Source organism: Homalodisca vitripennis, chromosome 5 (assembly GCF_021130785.1).
Source record: "Homalodisca vitripennis isolate AUS2020 chromosome 5, UT_GWSS_2.1, whole genome shotgun sequence".
NCBI lineage: Eukaryota > Metazoa > Arthropoda > Insecta > Hemiptera > Cicadellidae > Homalodisca > Homalodisca vitripennis.
The window spans coordinates 170,540,681-170,558,334 of NC_060211.1; the positions used below are offsets into that span (position 1 = coordinate 170,540,681).

Here is a 17,654-nt window from a genome sequence, read left to right on the forward strand (position 1 = left end):
CAAAATTTTACTATAGTACCTTATATAAACATGTTTGTGTATAAAAGTAGTTAAACAAAATTAAAACCCTGTTTTGGTTCTGAAGGGTTAAGCAATACCAGACACTTTTTATTGTTCAGAACAAGCAAGTTCCTCAGTTTTTGTTACAGTTAACATTCCTCTTTTTGTAAAATAAATACTTGGACGATGCCATGCCATCAAATACCTCTCCACATACTGAAGATATCTTTACTTTTTCTATCTAAGAATTCTTTCTCTTATCTTAACTGTAAATGAGGTGTTTAAGCATTTGCAACAACTTGTGCATGTTTGCACAATGTATTCCATATTACATACAATTGGTTAGCTTATCTTATTATTCAATTTCGATAAGGAGCATCAACGTTTATTGATTAAGTATGTTATATAAAGCTTGCAACGTCAAACAGAGTTTTGTACAAGAGGCAAATTCTCTACACATTACCAAGCCTTCAGTTCTGAGACTGTTCCTAATTATATGTATTCTCAAATTACTTTGAGCTATTTACAAACTTTCCTGAGCATTTCGCTACCTGCCTTTCAATCATCTTATACAAAATTAAGATTCCCATTAAGGCATACTATAATAACAACTGAGTACTGCTTTGTGCAGCCTCGAAGCGCAGGGCTCAGTGATTCTGGGGCCGGCTATAACGAATCATAGCACAGTAACAATATGTTTGACTGTAATGTAGGACAAAACAAGTCAAACTATAGAGCCTTGCATTGCTCAGTCAATAGTTGAAGTAAACTTAAGTATAAAATTATATAGTAATAAAAAACAGGGAAATAAAACGATCTTATCGATACAAAATATTTAATATGAAACGTTAAATACTCTGTATTAACAAAACGTCTTCTATACAAACACTGCTTATCTAAACATACAAATTAAATTTTTATTTATAAACATTATTTTAAATAGTAAACACACGGTGTTTTACATTTAAATTAATTATTAACAAAGTAGTACTTTGTAGTTTAAAAATATATTACGGATTTAATTAAACTTCCAATACGGTATATAAAAATATGTACGGTGGTGTATTCAAAGAATACCAGCGTAGTGTCATGGTACTCAAATGAAACCTAAAGGAATCATTTCTACTTCAGTTTTCATATCGCAGCCTTCTTTCTAAACAACCACGAATACATTTTAATTAATGAAATCTTAGAATAAATAAATAAACACCATAATGATTCGTGGAATAGACAGACAAATATTACCACTACTTAGTCAAATTGTTCATGTCCTAAACTAAGAATATATATTCCCAATATTGTAACTCTGCTAGTTAGTTTAGTGTTCTCTAGAGTAATAATGCATGTTCAGTTTAACATTTAAAGATAACAGTCGTTGTGAAATCCATCTTTCTTCCGACTAAGCCAGAACGGATATTTTGATTTCAAACACTTTCCAACTTTTGTAAAAAGTCTAGTCTATGGCAGGAACAAAGTACGTGAAGATGTATCAATATTTTATATTAAAAGTTATGACTAACTCCTTTTGATTTTATATATATATATATATATATATATATATATATATATATATATATTTCAAAGTGTAGTTACTTTCTACAGAAGTAAACTGTTCTTAAATAATTAGAAATAAAATAAATTACATCTGATAGTTTAGTTTATTCACTAACATTTTTGAGTATGAATACGTGTTTCTAACATATGAAAGAAAGTTACATTTAGTTATTGTTTTATCTATCCTTAAAATTATTATTATTATCCAGGTATAATCTTATCTGTCATAATAATTACTAAACTTTATTCCACTGTTTGAAGCAAATGTTATCAATGTTATTTTTCAGTATAAAATTAACGGTAATGTACTTGGATCATTAATATGTTATACACTGGTATTCTAAAATGTAATGGTTTTCGTACTATACAGGTAGATGACAACAAAAAGTAAATCAAGAAACAAAAATGTATGTATTCTTATTTAAAATGAACATTATCTCTGCTTACTAAATTAATGCTTTCACAGCTGTAAGTTACTTGCTGTAGAACTAATTGTGATATTTTGTAGCATTTTTATACAATAAGAGGCAGTTATTTTAAATGTTAACAAACACACGTTACTTAGTGCACACACTTATTTGTACAATAAAGTTTTCAATTCTCGGTCACTTAAATAACACATAATATGCCTTTTCACCTCATTTGGCAATGTTATATCAATTGTAGCACTCATTTTTTCTACCGCTAAATCTAACAATTTATGCCTAACTTTTGCTCTCTGAAATGTTCCTCTCAAAAATGAGGCATATAATGGAAACTCTACATCCAAAGTGGGAGAATAAATCGCTTCTACCATGGATTGTTTCATAGAAAATTTAGGATCCCTGTATTTGGAAAACACATCATAGAGATTATTGCTGCCAATTTTCTTTTTTTTCATGTATTTCAATTCAGTTAAGCAAGTGTTTTGAAAATGAACTAGTTCACCATAAGATTTGAGGTCTGACACAACTTTACTATTCAAATTTAGTTCTAAATTAGCACAGCAAGTTTTTATGATTGTTTCTAAAAACAAAACTGGCAGATCTGCAGATTCCTCTCTATATTCTACTGGTGTTTTCCCTTTATAATCTTTTATATCATCCATGGTAGCCCCATAATCCAGCAACACTCGAACACAGTTACCTTCAGTGAACCGTAGATGATTTATAGCCACGTGGAGGGGCGTTTGTCCTTTTGAGTTTTGAATATCAACTATAGCTCCTCTCTCCAAAAGCTTTCTGGATAATGACTCTGATTTATTTTGAGCAGCATAATGGAGAGGTGTGTTCCTTTTCTTGTCACTCAAATTTACTTTAGCTCCTGAGGCAAGTAAAGGATCAACTACAGCATCAAACTCGTACAAGACTGCTAAATGAAGTGGTGTTCTATAACACTTATCTCTAAGGTTTACAATTGATTTATGGATTAAAAGAATGCTTACTTCAAAGTTTGTACATAAAATTGCATAATGGAGAGGGGTACTCCCTCGATTGTCTTTATTATTTACATCTGCTCCTTTATCAATTAATGCTTCAACCAAAGTCTTATTGTTTGCCAAGACAGCCAAATGAAGGGAGGTTCTGTTTTCAGCATCCCCGACATTCACACTTGCTTCTTTCTCTAACAGTAGTTGAACTATTGGTTCAAATGATCTTGAAACACCAATATGCAGAGGACTTTGACATTTGCTGTTTTTTGAGTTCACACAAGCTCCATTATCTATCAATGCTTTGACCAGATCATAATCCCCATTTGAAACAGCAAAGTGAAGAGGACTGTTTGTGTCTCTGTCCTTAAAGTTCAACATAGTTCCCTTGTCCAACATAACACTTATTACTGGCCTTACCGCTTTTCTGTACAGTGCAAGTTGAAGTGGTGACTTAGTTCGCTTATTTTTTAGGAAAACGTCGGCACCATTATCTAACAACAACTCAATTACAGATGTTCGGTTGTTCAAAACTGCTAAATGTAGAGGAGTAAGACCTGCATTGTTCTTTATGTTTACACCTGCTTGCCTTTTAAGTAGGAGCTCAATACATTCAGAATAAAACCCACGAGAAATGAGTACATGGAGAGGAGTATTTCCTTCATTGTCTTTTATATTTACTTCCCCACCATAATCTAATATAGTTTTTAATGATTCCAAATCATCCTCTACGTGATGAAAGGCAGTCCTTCCTGTATTATCTCTCACATTTACTTCTGCTCCTCTTTCCAACAGAATGTTAACAGTACATAAGTCACCCTGGACTGCCATAAGGAAAGGTGTAAACCCAAAAAAGTCTCTTGCCTCCAGTAAAGCTCCACTATCCAGCAATATCTCACATATCTCCTTTGAATAAGCAAGATGAAGAAGTGTTTCGCCGCCACAGTTTTTCTCATTTACTTTGGCACCTCTTTTTAAACTTGTTTTAACACCATAAATAAAATCCACTACTACTGCAGTGTGTAAAACTGTATTATCTTCCCCGTCTCTCTCATTTATATTGGCACCATGATTTAACAATGCATCAAATATATCTTCATTCATTTTTATAGCAGCCAGGTGAAGTGGTGTAGTTTTGTTACACTTTAAGTTCACGTTAGCACCTTGCCTAAGTAATAACTCAACACCAGCTTTAAAGTCTCTTTTAATAGCAGAGTGAAGAGGTGTCTCACCTTCATTATCCCCGATATCCACCACTGCACCTTTGTTGAGAAGTATTTGTGTAATATCAATGTACTGTCTGCAAATGGCGATATGAAGAGGACTTTTACCTCGTTTGTCTTTGCAGTTCAAATATGCTCCTTTCTTTAACAATACCTCCACTCCCGATACATAATGTATGTAAACAAAATAATGAAGGAGTGGGAAATCATGCACTTCATTTTCAAAAACAAATTCTTTGTCAATAAGAGTTTCAATTATTTTTAAACATCTTCTTTTAATTATTAATTCAAGAGGAGATTTCAACTTATTTACTAGATTTAGATTGCCCCCTTTATCAAATAATTTTCCAAAAATAGTTGCATTGTTTCTATAGACAGCCAAATGTAAAGGAGACCTTCCTCTGTTGTTACAGATATTAACGTCTGCTCCCCTCTCCAGCAGTAGATCAACTGCAGGCTCTGAACCCCTCCAAACTGCTTTGTCCAGAAGTGTTCTGCCGTATTCATCTTGGGCATTTATATCTTGACCTTGATTTAATAATGCCTCCATTTCCTCCATCAAGGAGATCTGAATTCTTTCAGGAACCATTTTCATATTAAAATATCAACTAGACCACTTTTGTATCTATTGAAATTTTCCTTTTACTATTTTTAACCGTGTGTAGTGTACTTAATTATAAGACTGAATTAAATTATTTATAAAGGTACAGTTGTGCTGAATTGGTTCCAGTGAGACAGGTTACTATGTTTTCTTAAGGCCTGAAACAAAGCGGAAGTAAGAAGAATTTTGCATTATTTATAATTTTATTCAGAGTATGAAATGAAATCCAACATAGGTAATTTAATACTAAGCACATATACATAATTAAATTATGATCACATTTAAATCAAGGAAGTTTTGATCTGATCATAAACATAGATTATTTTATACAATACGTAAAACATAGTTATTTTTTTAACATGAAAGAACTTATGAAGAAGAAAAATTATTTAATTCTTCGGATAGTTAAGTAAATATTCAAAACTCAACTCAAACAATAGTGCTAAGCAACTTCTGCCATAACTCGAACTATGACTCTGTAATGTAGTAAGGTTTAAAAATATTGTAATTAATATATCACATTGAATGTTCTATTGTGTTGTAATCAATATAATATCATAATATAAACCTTACAAATACACATATTCCTGTTTGTCACTCCAGTAGACTATGTTGCAAAAGTGTACATTTTAATAAGTAGTTCTAAATAAAATTATGTATCCATTATTTAATTTCAATAAATGAATGTTAACTTCAATATATAATAGTTTTAAATGATTGATAATTGATGTTTTGACTTAATTGACGATTCCACAACATAAATGTCAAATTCAAATTCAAACAATGCTAAAAGTCTGGTGTCAATATCAATATATACTGGTTGAAAATGGACATGATCGTTTTATAAAGTATTTCATTAGCTGCAAGAGAGTCCTTTGCTGGTATTTAGAATTATAATGATAATAGTTCAGTGCAGTGCCTTACCAATTTTGTTCATACGGAAAGATTCTTTGTATTGGTTTTAGCTTAATTTATTATATTATTAACAGGTTCAATCATTATAAAAGTCAACTGAGTACAAATATAAGTTATACACCCAGAGTTAAAATGTTCCATCTGCAGTAAAAAGGTTTTCTCTAATCTCTTTTTGTTATCTATGATACCAACTTTATTCAAATATTGTACACCCACTCATCACATCACATATTCCAAAGCAGGGGAAAACCAATAGGATTTTAATGGATGGTATACTCTTTATTTTTTGATAATATAACTTGAAAACATATAATTCTACAGAAAAACTACAAATCGTATCTCAGCACGACAAGCTGGAAGAGCAGAAAGATAATATCCAACCTCTACTCCAAGATTTGTAAAGCTTCAGGCAAGCATCTTTGTTGATAAAATACAAACAACGCTGTTTAAATGTTCAAAGAAAAATTTCATCAGTTGTCCCCAATCCCTATAGCATTATCAAATATAAATTACAGTCATTACCTGGTAGCTGAGTGGTTAGCATCACCTAGGAATCTGGATTTTAATCCTAATGTGGCCATGACATTTTCACAAACAAGTCTGTGGTTATTAAACTTTTAATTGAATAGGACTGGCATAGATAGGATAATCATCCAAATAGGCTTTCTGGGAGTCAAAAGTTACATTGGTAAAGTTATCATATTGCATAATTGTAGATATTTCATTTTACCATTACCACCATAATTCACTTTAAGAGTTATCCAAATATGTTAAAATATGAAAGTTGTTTTATTTTGTAATAAAAAGAGATGAGTTTGAATTACAGAATGAGGTAGACAGGAGTCTATTCTACTTGTAAGTGTCAGTTTAGATGAGATAAAAATTTTTGAAATAGGCCTATAATTTAGAAAAACAATTTTAAATTTAATGCTCAATATTTTATACTAGCAGTTCTTGGGAAATAAGCTCACATTTTGTTTAATTCGAATAGAATACAATTTAATTAACGTGAAAATAAATTATAAAATTTTCAAAGGTCGACAAACACTTTCATACTGCGAGCAAATTTGCATTGTATAACCATCCTTTCAAAAAATGAATTCCCTAAGAAATCAATATTCAGCCTATTAAATCTGTGTTTGATAATTGTTTATGGATGTGCCATGATTTTCTATTTATTATTTAATATTTTCCCCTTCCATCTCAACCCCAACCAAAAACTAATGCGACAGATGACTAATTTCTTTTCAGAAGAAACTTTTTATTGATTTCAGGAAAAAACTAAGTTCTAGACTATTATATACACCATCTTTACCTACTGTATATGGCATACTTATCATTTAAAACATCAACACCAGATATTGGAACATTAAAACCAATATTTTAATATTATTGCAAAAGACTCAAAATTTACATATTATTATTTACATTTATTTATGCTTCACGAATATTTTCTGAATTAACAGTGATTTATTATGCTTCTTTTTATTCACTGAAAATCTTGTACGTTTTTCACGGTAAAGTAAATAGCTCACTTTTTATGTTAATCAATCTGAAGTAGAATTTTTAGCATCTACCCTAGCTATGATATTATAATATCATAGAATTGATTATGCCTAACCATATTACATAATTCTACAATGTTTGAGGTACCTAAAACATGATTAAAAATTAATTACCAAATTATGATTAATTGATAAAAAAACTTTAAACTTGTTTAGCTAAGCTAAAATGTTAACATGAGATTTCAAGGTGTTGTAGTGTTCCAAACAGTGCATAAAATCACAGTAGCTATTGCCATCTGGCAGCTGTGTTACAGCAGAAGAGCACCTATCTCAGGTAGTATGACTATGTTGCGCAATATATTTTTCAGTTCCAAAAACATTGATTTTTAAAATATTTTCATCTCAGACTTTTAATTATTGAAACAATCTGGTAATTTTTTGTCGCCAAACACCCACAAGTAGACCCTTTTTTATTTTTTAAGGCAAAAGACTCCTAGGTTTTTATTGCTCGAGATAGTGGATACAAGTCTTGCTCAAATAATATTGCAGTGTCATAATTACAGGGATACTCAACTCTATTAGTGAATATTACAACTGCATAACAATAACTGAAAAGAAATGTTGCTTTAAATTAATTAAATAATATAAAATGTATCCATAACGCACAATGGGCCATTTTCAAGACCTTGAGCCAAAGAAAACAATGAGAATAACACCTTCTACCACTCATAAGGTATTTTCACTTCATTGGCAATGATCTTCAGAAAGATTGAGAGCTCAGTTCAACCAATAGGGATAATTAAAAAAAATAAAAGTATTTCCAAGCTGCTTGCATTTACATGTTTTATTTGTACAGTTGTTTCGTTTTTTATATTTAAAGTATAAGGTCACACTGATGTGGGGCTTTCTTTCTGAAAACCCGGCATGGGGCTCAAGAGACCCATGCCTTACCATTATCCTAAACTGGCACAGGGCTCTTGAGCCCTATGTTTTATATGATTTGTACGGTGAGTTTAACCCAGCTGTACGTCCAACAGACCCAATAGCTTTTATTGCTCTTTTTGTACGTTTTTTGCCACATAAAGTGCAAAACACATACAGTACACTATAAAAAATATGAAAAAAGTTGTACACTAATCAAAGTGTGATGATGAACGTGGCAGAGATAAATTTTGTGATGCCTTGATTTGTGATAGCTTAACCCTATGCCAAAAGGTTGTTTGACGTCTGAAGGAGATGGAAAACCTTTAACTTTCACACAAAAAACTTTCAGCTTCAAAACTATTAGAAGTGAATAAAAAGATATAATTATGTTACATGACTAAAATAGTAACATATTTGTTACTAATAAAAAACTTCCAGTACATATTTACAATCAAACTGTATGAAAAACTTGTGCATCATAAACAGAAGGTATTTTGAACAGATTTAAAAATCAACAAAACCATTCCATTACTAAAAATGAACTTCAATAAATCCGATCCCCATTCTTTCAAAACCAATATTCATAACTCCTATGATCTCAAATATTTATGAGAATAATGTTCTTAATTATTCACTTAAGACCTTCCATCAAAGGAACAAAGTTCTCTCTCTGTATCAATACTCTCCGTACCGTTTGGTTTCTGGCCCAATTTCAATACTTCATCTGCCATAGCTTGCACCTTGAAACAAATCCTGTCCTCCCTGGATTCTAGTGAATACACACTTGGTTTATTTTGTGACTTAAGGAAGGCTTTGATGTAGTTGATTACTATCCTACCAATGAAGCTTGAACAATATGGTATCAGGGGAATAACCCTAGACTGGTTTGAAGCTTATTTGATTGGCCGTGTTCAGTTTGTTGAAGTCCACAACAATGGCAACAGAATTACTATTCAGAATTTTCAGTATTGGAGACAGGTGTACCTCTCGGCTCAGTGCCGGAGCCACTTGCCACGAAATGAGATTCCCGTTTTTAATTTATTGAAATTGTCTTACTGAACAAAACAATATAAGGCTTTAGAGTATTAAAATTACCAATAATGAAATTTAGAACATAAAAAGTGGAACTACTTCTCTTGCACGATAGTAGAAAGTTAAAGGCTACGTAAATTTACAATAATTGTTTGGTTTTTCCAGTTGCGTTTTCTATAAAGCAGTTATGGCCAGAGGCATCCTTGATCAGACCATTTAGAATTTGATTTATTACTGACAGGTAATATCTCAAGGGCTGTATGTTGCCATAAGCATAGGGTAGCACTATGCTGCTGCAGCCCACGTTGATGGTCGAAGGCTTTTGTGTCAGGCTGATAAGAATTTTTTTATTCTTAGAAGATCTAAATTAACAAAAACATCTTTTATTTGGGCAAAATTCCCCCGATTTCAACTTTATTGTTATTTTACATATCCAAAGATGGTGCATCAGCTGATGTCAGCAGCAACCAATACAAAATTGACTTACAATCATAGCAAGATCATGTGATGCCTGTAGAAAGATGAAATATTAGGCAGGGTGCACACTGAAGAAACCTGTTTCAGGAAACCGTTTTCATGAAATTGGTTTCAAGAAAACCATTTAATTTAAATATGCACACAGCAGAAACGGGTTTCCATCAGTTTCATTTTATACCCACTTAAACAGCAGAAATCAATCTCCCCACTCTGCAACCAATGTTCTGAAAGACAGAAAAATCATAATGCTCCTGCATTTGCAAGATCTTCCAAAAGTGGAAGTACTACAAGGATGGTTTTCGACAGCTTCTGCTAACTTCCCCTGGAAAGAAATTTTTTGCCATACTAAAACAGCAAATTCTTTTCGATATATTAGGTTAGAGATGTGTCATTAAAAACGTTACATCATTTTAATGAATATAAGTATCAATGGTATTGGTACCGAAAATCTAAAAAAATAAGTATCGACACTATAGTATTACTTTTATACTGTGGAAAGCACTTTTAATACTTTATTTAAGTCATACATGGTAGTAAAATCACTTGAAACATGAAACTAAAGCCATTATGAAATCTGTTTTTTGGGTTGCGTGTAAACCAGTTTCAAGAAATCAATGAAACTACAGTTTCATGAAACGCAGTGTGCACAGCCCTGTGTTAATCTAACCTATCTGTTGCAAGCAACTAAAGTTTCTCGTTTCATGAAACCGGTTTCTTCTTCGGTGTGCACCCTGCTTACTCTACACGAGAAGAGTAGTTCCACTTTTAAATTTCTATAATTTTGCTATTATGTCATTTCCACCTAATGAAACATTATACTGTTTTGTTCAAGAGGACGATAGCAATAGGGTAATTATATGAAACTTGTATTTTGCCACACCGCTCGTTAAGTTTACAATTACATTTTGCATTTTTAGATAGTTATGAATATCGAGGATTCAATACTTTGAATATTGTTGATCTTCAATAATTATGGTTCGCTTGTTTTGGTGGCTGCTTATTATACTGCAGCCAAATTGGCTGAGCGTTAGCAAATATTTCTAACTTTAATCTATGGTTAACTATGATGGAAATATAAATAACATACAAATAAATTTGCTATAAAACGGACTAAAATTATATTACATTTGAACTTAAAATATGTAGATTATAAAGTAAATAGAAAAATAATAAAGTGAGTCAATGTTAAAATTAGGTGATAAGATTTGAAAAGAATTTAATTTCTAGAGACAAAATTAAATTCTATGATGGTTTATGTCCAAACCTTAAATTTGGCTGGACAGCATTTCAGTACATCAATTAGCAAGATGAAAATTTCTTTGTCTATCAGGAGGAGGAGTGGGGTTGGAGTGTAAAAATTTCTTTGATAATTATTCACTTAAGCCACATCACACTTTTTGCCAAAATTTCAACTTATAATAATAAGAAAATAAATTTATAGGATACTAGTACAATAGATATAAAAGGTAATAAAGCCTAAATAATAACAGAAATTACTACGGAAACGCCCCTGGCTATGATGTTTGAACTTTTAGGTTAGAAATTTTAGTCTCGAACAGTTTACAAATCTTGAATAGTCCAACAATCTAGGGGACAGGAAGAATCAGGGTTTCTAGGTGGAGGGGATAACAAGTTAAATTCGAGCTCAGATCGTGTGGAGAAAGGCTACACCAAAATGCCCCTGGGCAATGGCCAACAATGCAGGCTTCGGTGGCGCCTACTCTGCATTGCTGGCAAATAAAGAAAAACATCCTCGAGTAATACCTAAATTCGAGCTCAGATCAAATATGTGCCCCTTCCCGCTAATAGGCTAAACCGAAATGCCCCTCACCATCAGTATATGTTAACCATGACATAATTAAAATAAAATCAAATAAAAATAACAAATATAACCAAAGAAAAGAAAGAAAAACTTATATAAACAAAAAGGGTAGAGTACGATAAGCGGATCCGGTATTTTATATCGAAGAATGTAATCATCGATACCTAATATTTACATCTCAAATCTTAGACTATCAGTTGATATAAAAGTATCTATAGTCCTCAATAACAATCATATGTTTTAAATTAAAATATGTATTTAATATTTACAGTGGTCAAACAAGACGACCATATTTGTTCCTCTGAAAGTTACAGTTGTTTCTTTCCCACAAATCTTATCACAAGTATTATCATCTTTCAAAGCAATGTCGTTTAGTTTTCTAAAATTGACTGTAATTTTTAATCAAATGTTACTTATAGGCCCTATATACTTGAAATATTACATTACAAATATTATTTGAAAGTATTTACAGTACGCGCGCTGAAGGTTCGGCCCTGTCGTTGCCCTACTAACCAAATAAAAACATTGACTCTCCAATGATCCATCACGGACAACAATGTTTAATTCTCCCTCGACAATCAACTTATGGTTAGACCAACTTCCTGTACAAATAAAATTCTGAAACTTCGCAGATCTATTTTCCTGTTTATGCCAATGCTAATGGATGTATTAAGTTTCAATGTCTTATTACTTTTCTTCAATAAAATATATTTTAAAATTAACTGTGCCAAATTGTGGTACAAAAAAGTTTGTATGTGAGGATTTTTTTTATTATTTGGTCAGGAAACTTTCACCAGCGGGAAAGTTTTTCTGAATGAACTGAAGTTAATTTTAGATTTATAGATACATTTTTCAGATACATAGTTTAGGTTAGCCGTAACTTAGTCTGAAGTGGAATGTATCACCGACACCACTGCCCTACAGTTTAAGGCCCATTCACGTAAATGCAACACGGCAATATCATTTGAAAATTTAACATTAAATCACTTTACAATAGTTTATTTCTGAAAAAAAAAAAAAAAAAAAAAAAAAAAAAAAAAAACACTTTAGGCCATAGTGGTGATCTGTGATAAACTTAAAAGTTTTAAACTTTAATGAAATTATGTTGAATAGAAAGTGTTTTTGGGGTGGATTGTTTATAAACTAATTTTATGACAGGTGAATGAATACGAAACACTGTTGTATAAGAATCCTGTTTATGAAAAACTTAATTATTAATTATGTGGCATGACAATAAATTATTTTTTTAGCATTCCTACGAATACACTATACATAGAGGCATTTGTTATATATGGATTAAACCGTATTACATTGTAGCATTCAATTCAAAATTCGAATACTACCTTAGCAATACATTGTGACATTGTATTATACTGCAGTCCATAATCTTGTAGCCACTTGATCATTTCTGCTTTTTTGGAACCTGAATTAGGTGCTTTATTAACTTGGACGTTATGATAGGCGGCATTATCAATAATTATTAGAGTTAACTGGTAAGTTTGGGATGAGCTGAGTTCTTGTCCATGTCATAAGGTTCGCATAGTTTATCTGATCATGATAATCTCCTTTGCTCGTTCCCCCCCGCTTTCCAGATTAAGCAAGCTCCAGGAATAAACCCCATTTCACCCCCTGCGTGCAGTATTATGGCCCTATTGTCTTTACTTATTTTCTTTTTGAAACCTTGAAGACTGGCGTCACCCCATCCCTTTTCAGTCACATGAGATGATAATATATACGATTCATCAATGTAAACATTAGGAGAGTTCTCTGCTCGAGCTTGTTTTATACTTCGTAAATAGTTTATACGTTTCATTCTTATGTCACTAGCTTCAATGAAAATTTGCCTATTTTTTTCTACCGAAATCCTAATGATGCTAATATTTTTCTGAGGCTAGTTAAACCCCCTTCATAGTTAAATTTTTCATTCAGCTTGTTTTTTAACAATTGAAGAGTTGGCAGGCAACTATCAGTTTTATTAAATTCATGGACGGTTCTTCGAACAACACATTTATCAAAGTCGTCTAGTTCTATTATTTTCTTTTTTCTTTTGTATTTTTTTGGGGGAGTGACCGAACACTCCCCTTCAGTGGAAGAATCCATAATTTTTTTTTTACGGCGAATCTTCTTAATCAGTGTCTTTGAAACACCACAAGCCGCGGCAGTTCTTTCTAAACATTTATTTATAGGGATTCGTTCATCATTAGATAGTTTCGACTCATTTGCCATGAACTCACTAACCCTCCATTTAATTTCTCGAGCCTGGCTTTTCGTAGTTTTTCCTCAAGCCACTTTGGAAACGTATCAGGCCATTATGCCGACTGAGATGATGAATCAAAACAAAAATACTAAAACTTGTAATATAACTTTAATAGCAAGGATAATATTAAATAATTTGTAACGCCCTACAACTACCAAAATTCACTAACCTCACTACTAACTAAACTAATGAATTGTGTATAACGCACTTAAACCACTTGTCCACTTCTAACAACAGTGAATACTCGACTGTGAGGGAGAACAGGGACAATAAATATTCGACTGCAGCGGGCCAAACATTGGCGGATGTCTGCAGAACAGTTGTTATATCGGGCAATCCACCCGTCCCCAGCCATAGTCCCCTCAGTTGACTCGGAGCCGAACCTTCAGAGCGCGTACTGTACAGCTGTTGATGTAGATTATTTAAGTTGATTGTTCAAAATAATATTAATCAGTAATCGATTGATTATATCGATGGTTGTGATTAAGTAATATCGTTTGCCAATTTCGATATAAAAAACCGAGTCCGCTTATCGTACCCTACCCAACAAAAATAATAAAGAAGTCAAAATGGTTGCATTTCACTTAAGCCACTTTACACTATTTCCTAGCTAAGGCAAAACTTCATTCTCATTGATCCATTGTTGTGCTTCTGTTCTTATTTAGGCTTTCGAACCTTTTATATCTATTTTACTAATATCCTACACATTTATTTTCTTATTGTAAGTTTAAATTTTGACAAATAGTGTGAAGTGGCTAAAGTAAATAGTTATCATTTCTATTCTGTAAGATATATGTTTGTCCATCTCAACACAGGGCATCTCAATAATTAAATTAAAATAGGGTATCAATTTACATTAACGTGACCATGGAAAGGTATGTTCATTTTTTTTTCCTGAAAACAATATTGAAGAAAAAACTTGTCGGCAACGAAAATCAAAGGAGCTACAATTTTTTTAAATCCTCTGAAAACTCCGTTTTTGACAGTTTTCTATAACTCCGTGTCTGCTCGAACTCAGTATAGCCAGATTTTAAAAACCCATTATCATACCAACAACGAGAAATTATCGTACTTTCATATAAAATAATCGGGTAAATATTAAGATCAGCGACTACCGCTCCAATCGCCGTAATTTTTAGCATACTAACACAGGTTAACCTAATTTCACCGAAAAAATAGTCTCAATTATCGCTAACATATAAAAACCAGTTTTTCGGCAGTACAATGTTGGCAATACAAAACACATAAATAACAAGATTTTCGACTATCAAACTAAAAACAATGGCCGACCATGGTTGTTTCGATGAGTTGACAGTAGTCACGTGACAAACAGGAAAGTTTCCGATTGGCCGGGCGGATCACGTGACCTATAGGACGGCTTCGATTGACCGCCAGACGTAAACAAACAAACCCACATGGACAAGGAATAATTAGTTATTGACATGGCGTGCGATGGTTCTTGTCACACGCTAAAAAGACCCTAGCTTGCCTATTCAAAACTCAGATCACGCGATGCTTGCCCGCTGCGCAGCGCTTTGCGCTGCTTGCTCTTTTAGCAAAAAAATTAACTTGAGCTTGCAAAGTCCAAGCCCAGATCACACCATGACTGCTTACACACACAAAACTCAGACAGAACTAATGCAGGTTTCATTACAGGCAAAACATAAGTGGCACGCGTTTATCACTGATAAGATGACGAGTTTATACTAGAAGTAGTACCTGGACTACTGCCCTACGAACTAATAACACCAAAAAAACAAATAAATGCACTGTCAGTCAGGTTTTTTTTTATTTTTTGGGGCGGGGAGAGTAAACGGCTACGGCGATAATCGAGACTATTTTTTCAGTGAAATTATGTTAACCTGTGTTAGTATGCAAAAAATTACGGCGATCGGAGCGGTAGTCGCTGATCTTAAGATTTACCAATAATCGTACCAAACACATTTAATGAAAAAGTATGTTATGTTCGTATAATAAATTATGTTATAATTAACTTTTGGTTTGTTACTTGTATAAATTTGTCAAAAATCTTTCATGGTACTATAATAACTACCCGTTGTGTATCTTACTGGTGCATAAAATCAATGAAATTATCGTACCTTTACGATAATTATCGTACCTCTGGCAACACTATCCATTAAGGTAAGTGATAAGTTACTGAAATACGTTAATCCTATCAACGATGTAAGCAAAAAAATTACTCGAGCTTAGTATGACTGCTTACACACACAAAACTCAGACAGAACTAATGCAGGTTTCATTACAGGCATACGTTTATCACTGATAAGATGACGAGTTTATACTAGAAGTAGTACCTGGACTACTGCCCTACGAACTAATAACGAATAAATGCACTGTCAGTCAACGGCTACAGCGATAATCGAGACTATTTTTTCAGTGAAATTATGTTAACCTGTGTTAGTATGCAAAAAATTACGGCGATCGGAGCGGTAGTCGCTGATCTTAAGATTTACCAATAATCGTACCAAACACATTTAATGAAAAAGTATGTTATGTTCGTATAATAAATTATGTTATAATTAACTTTTGGTTTGTTACTTGTATAAATTTGTCAAAAATCTTTCATGGTACTATAATAACTACCCATTGTGTATCTTACTGGTGCATAAAATCAATGAAATTATCGTACCTTTACGATAATTATCGTACCTCTGGCAACACTATCCATTAAGGTAAGTGATAAGTTACTGAAATACGTTAATCCTATCAACGATGCCTGCGCACTGCTTGCTCTTTTAGGAAAAATAATTAACTCGAGCTTGCAAAATTTGAATCCCAGATCACGTGATGCCCCTGCTCCTTAACGCAATAATGTCCGAAAGGCATCAATATAATACAATAATATACTTTCCCCCCAGTTCATATGCACCTGTGATAATAATACTTGGCTATAAATGCCCAACCCATGAAAAAAGTCCATTTTCCATGGTCACGCTAATGTAAATAAATATCTAAAATAGATTAGAAATGTTACAAGCACACTCAAAGATAGGTGGTGTGACGTACTCCCATTTTTTCATAAAATAATTTAGACTTAACTATCCTTTAACAGAGCATGAGTTAAAACGAAATCCTACCACAATTCGACTTTGCAAATTGGTTGTTACAATATTCTCTCAACGTTTAAATCCAACTGTGTTACCATTGCAATACAGTAACACGAGCAATATTTGTAATTTTCACAGCCAATAGTCAAGTTCGTATCAATCAAATCACACTCACAACTACTACACAGGTCCAAATACTCACACAATTACATCGAAACTAACCTTAAACTAAAACAATGCACTACAATACCACATCAGATCAGAGTGAAAACTTGCTTGGTACCACTTCAATTGACTTTTTTTCTGGTGTGTCGTTATAACCAGCTGGTTAAATAAAAAAACGCAGCCGCGTACTTCACTTTTTTCGTGGTTGTTTTTCCAAAATTTAAAAGTTGTATATTTGCAATATATGAACATATTAGTTAATTAGATTTGACAAATTTAAATATAGTATTTAGACATGTATTTAAAAACATATAAACCCAAATATTTACCTGCTAGATACATATGACTCTTTTTTTCTTAAACCTTATTACCTAACAGTGTTTAATTAAAAGATGGGACTGAATACCATTTGAAGGATGTGTGTTGAGGCTTAGATCTTTACTGCCAGGGGTCCATCAAGCTACTCCGAAATTGGAACGGATCATGAAAATATGTGAAAAAGTTCATTTGAAGGTATGTCCTAAAACCTTGAGTTTTCCGTCCATGTGTTTTGTATAAAGAATTTATATTATTTGAACCAGTTAAAATGCAGTTTTGAAACTTAAGAATTGTATTAACTTTTGGTAGACTTTTTGATAATAAAATATTAACAAAATCCTTGTACGCGTTTCAAAATGGCGTCTGTTTAAAATTTTAAAGTTAA

General features: G+C 32.6%; 1 protein-coding gene across 1 annotated transcript in view; it reads right to left on the reverse strand.

The window, feature by feature from the left end:
• Positions 1–821: 821 nt before the first annotated feature.
• Positions 822–17,654, reverse strand: part of LOC124363713 (serine/threonine-protein phosphatase 6 regulatory ankyrin repeat subunit B-like) — a 36,813-nt gene continuing 19,980 nt past the window's right edge. Inside the window, exon 3 of the mRNA XM_046818976.1 lies at positions 822–4,789. Coding sequence (XP_046674932.1) covers positions 2,129–4,789 — 2,661 coding nt within the window. The 3' untranslated portion in view covers positions 822–2,128. The remainder of the gene's footprint in view (positions 4,790–17,654) is intronic.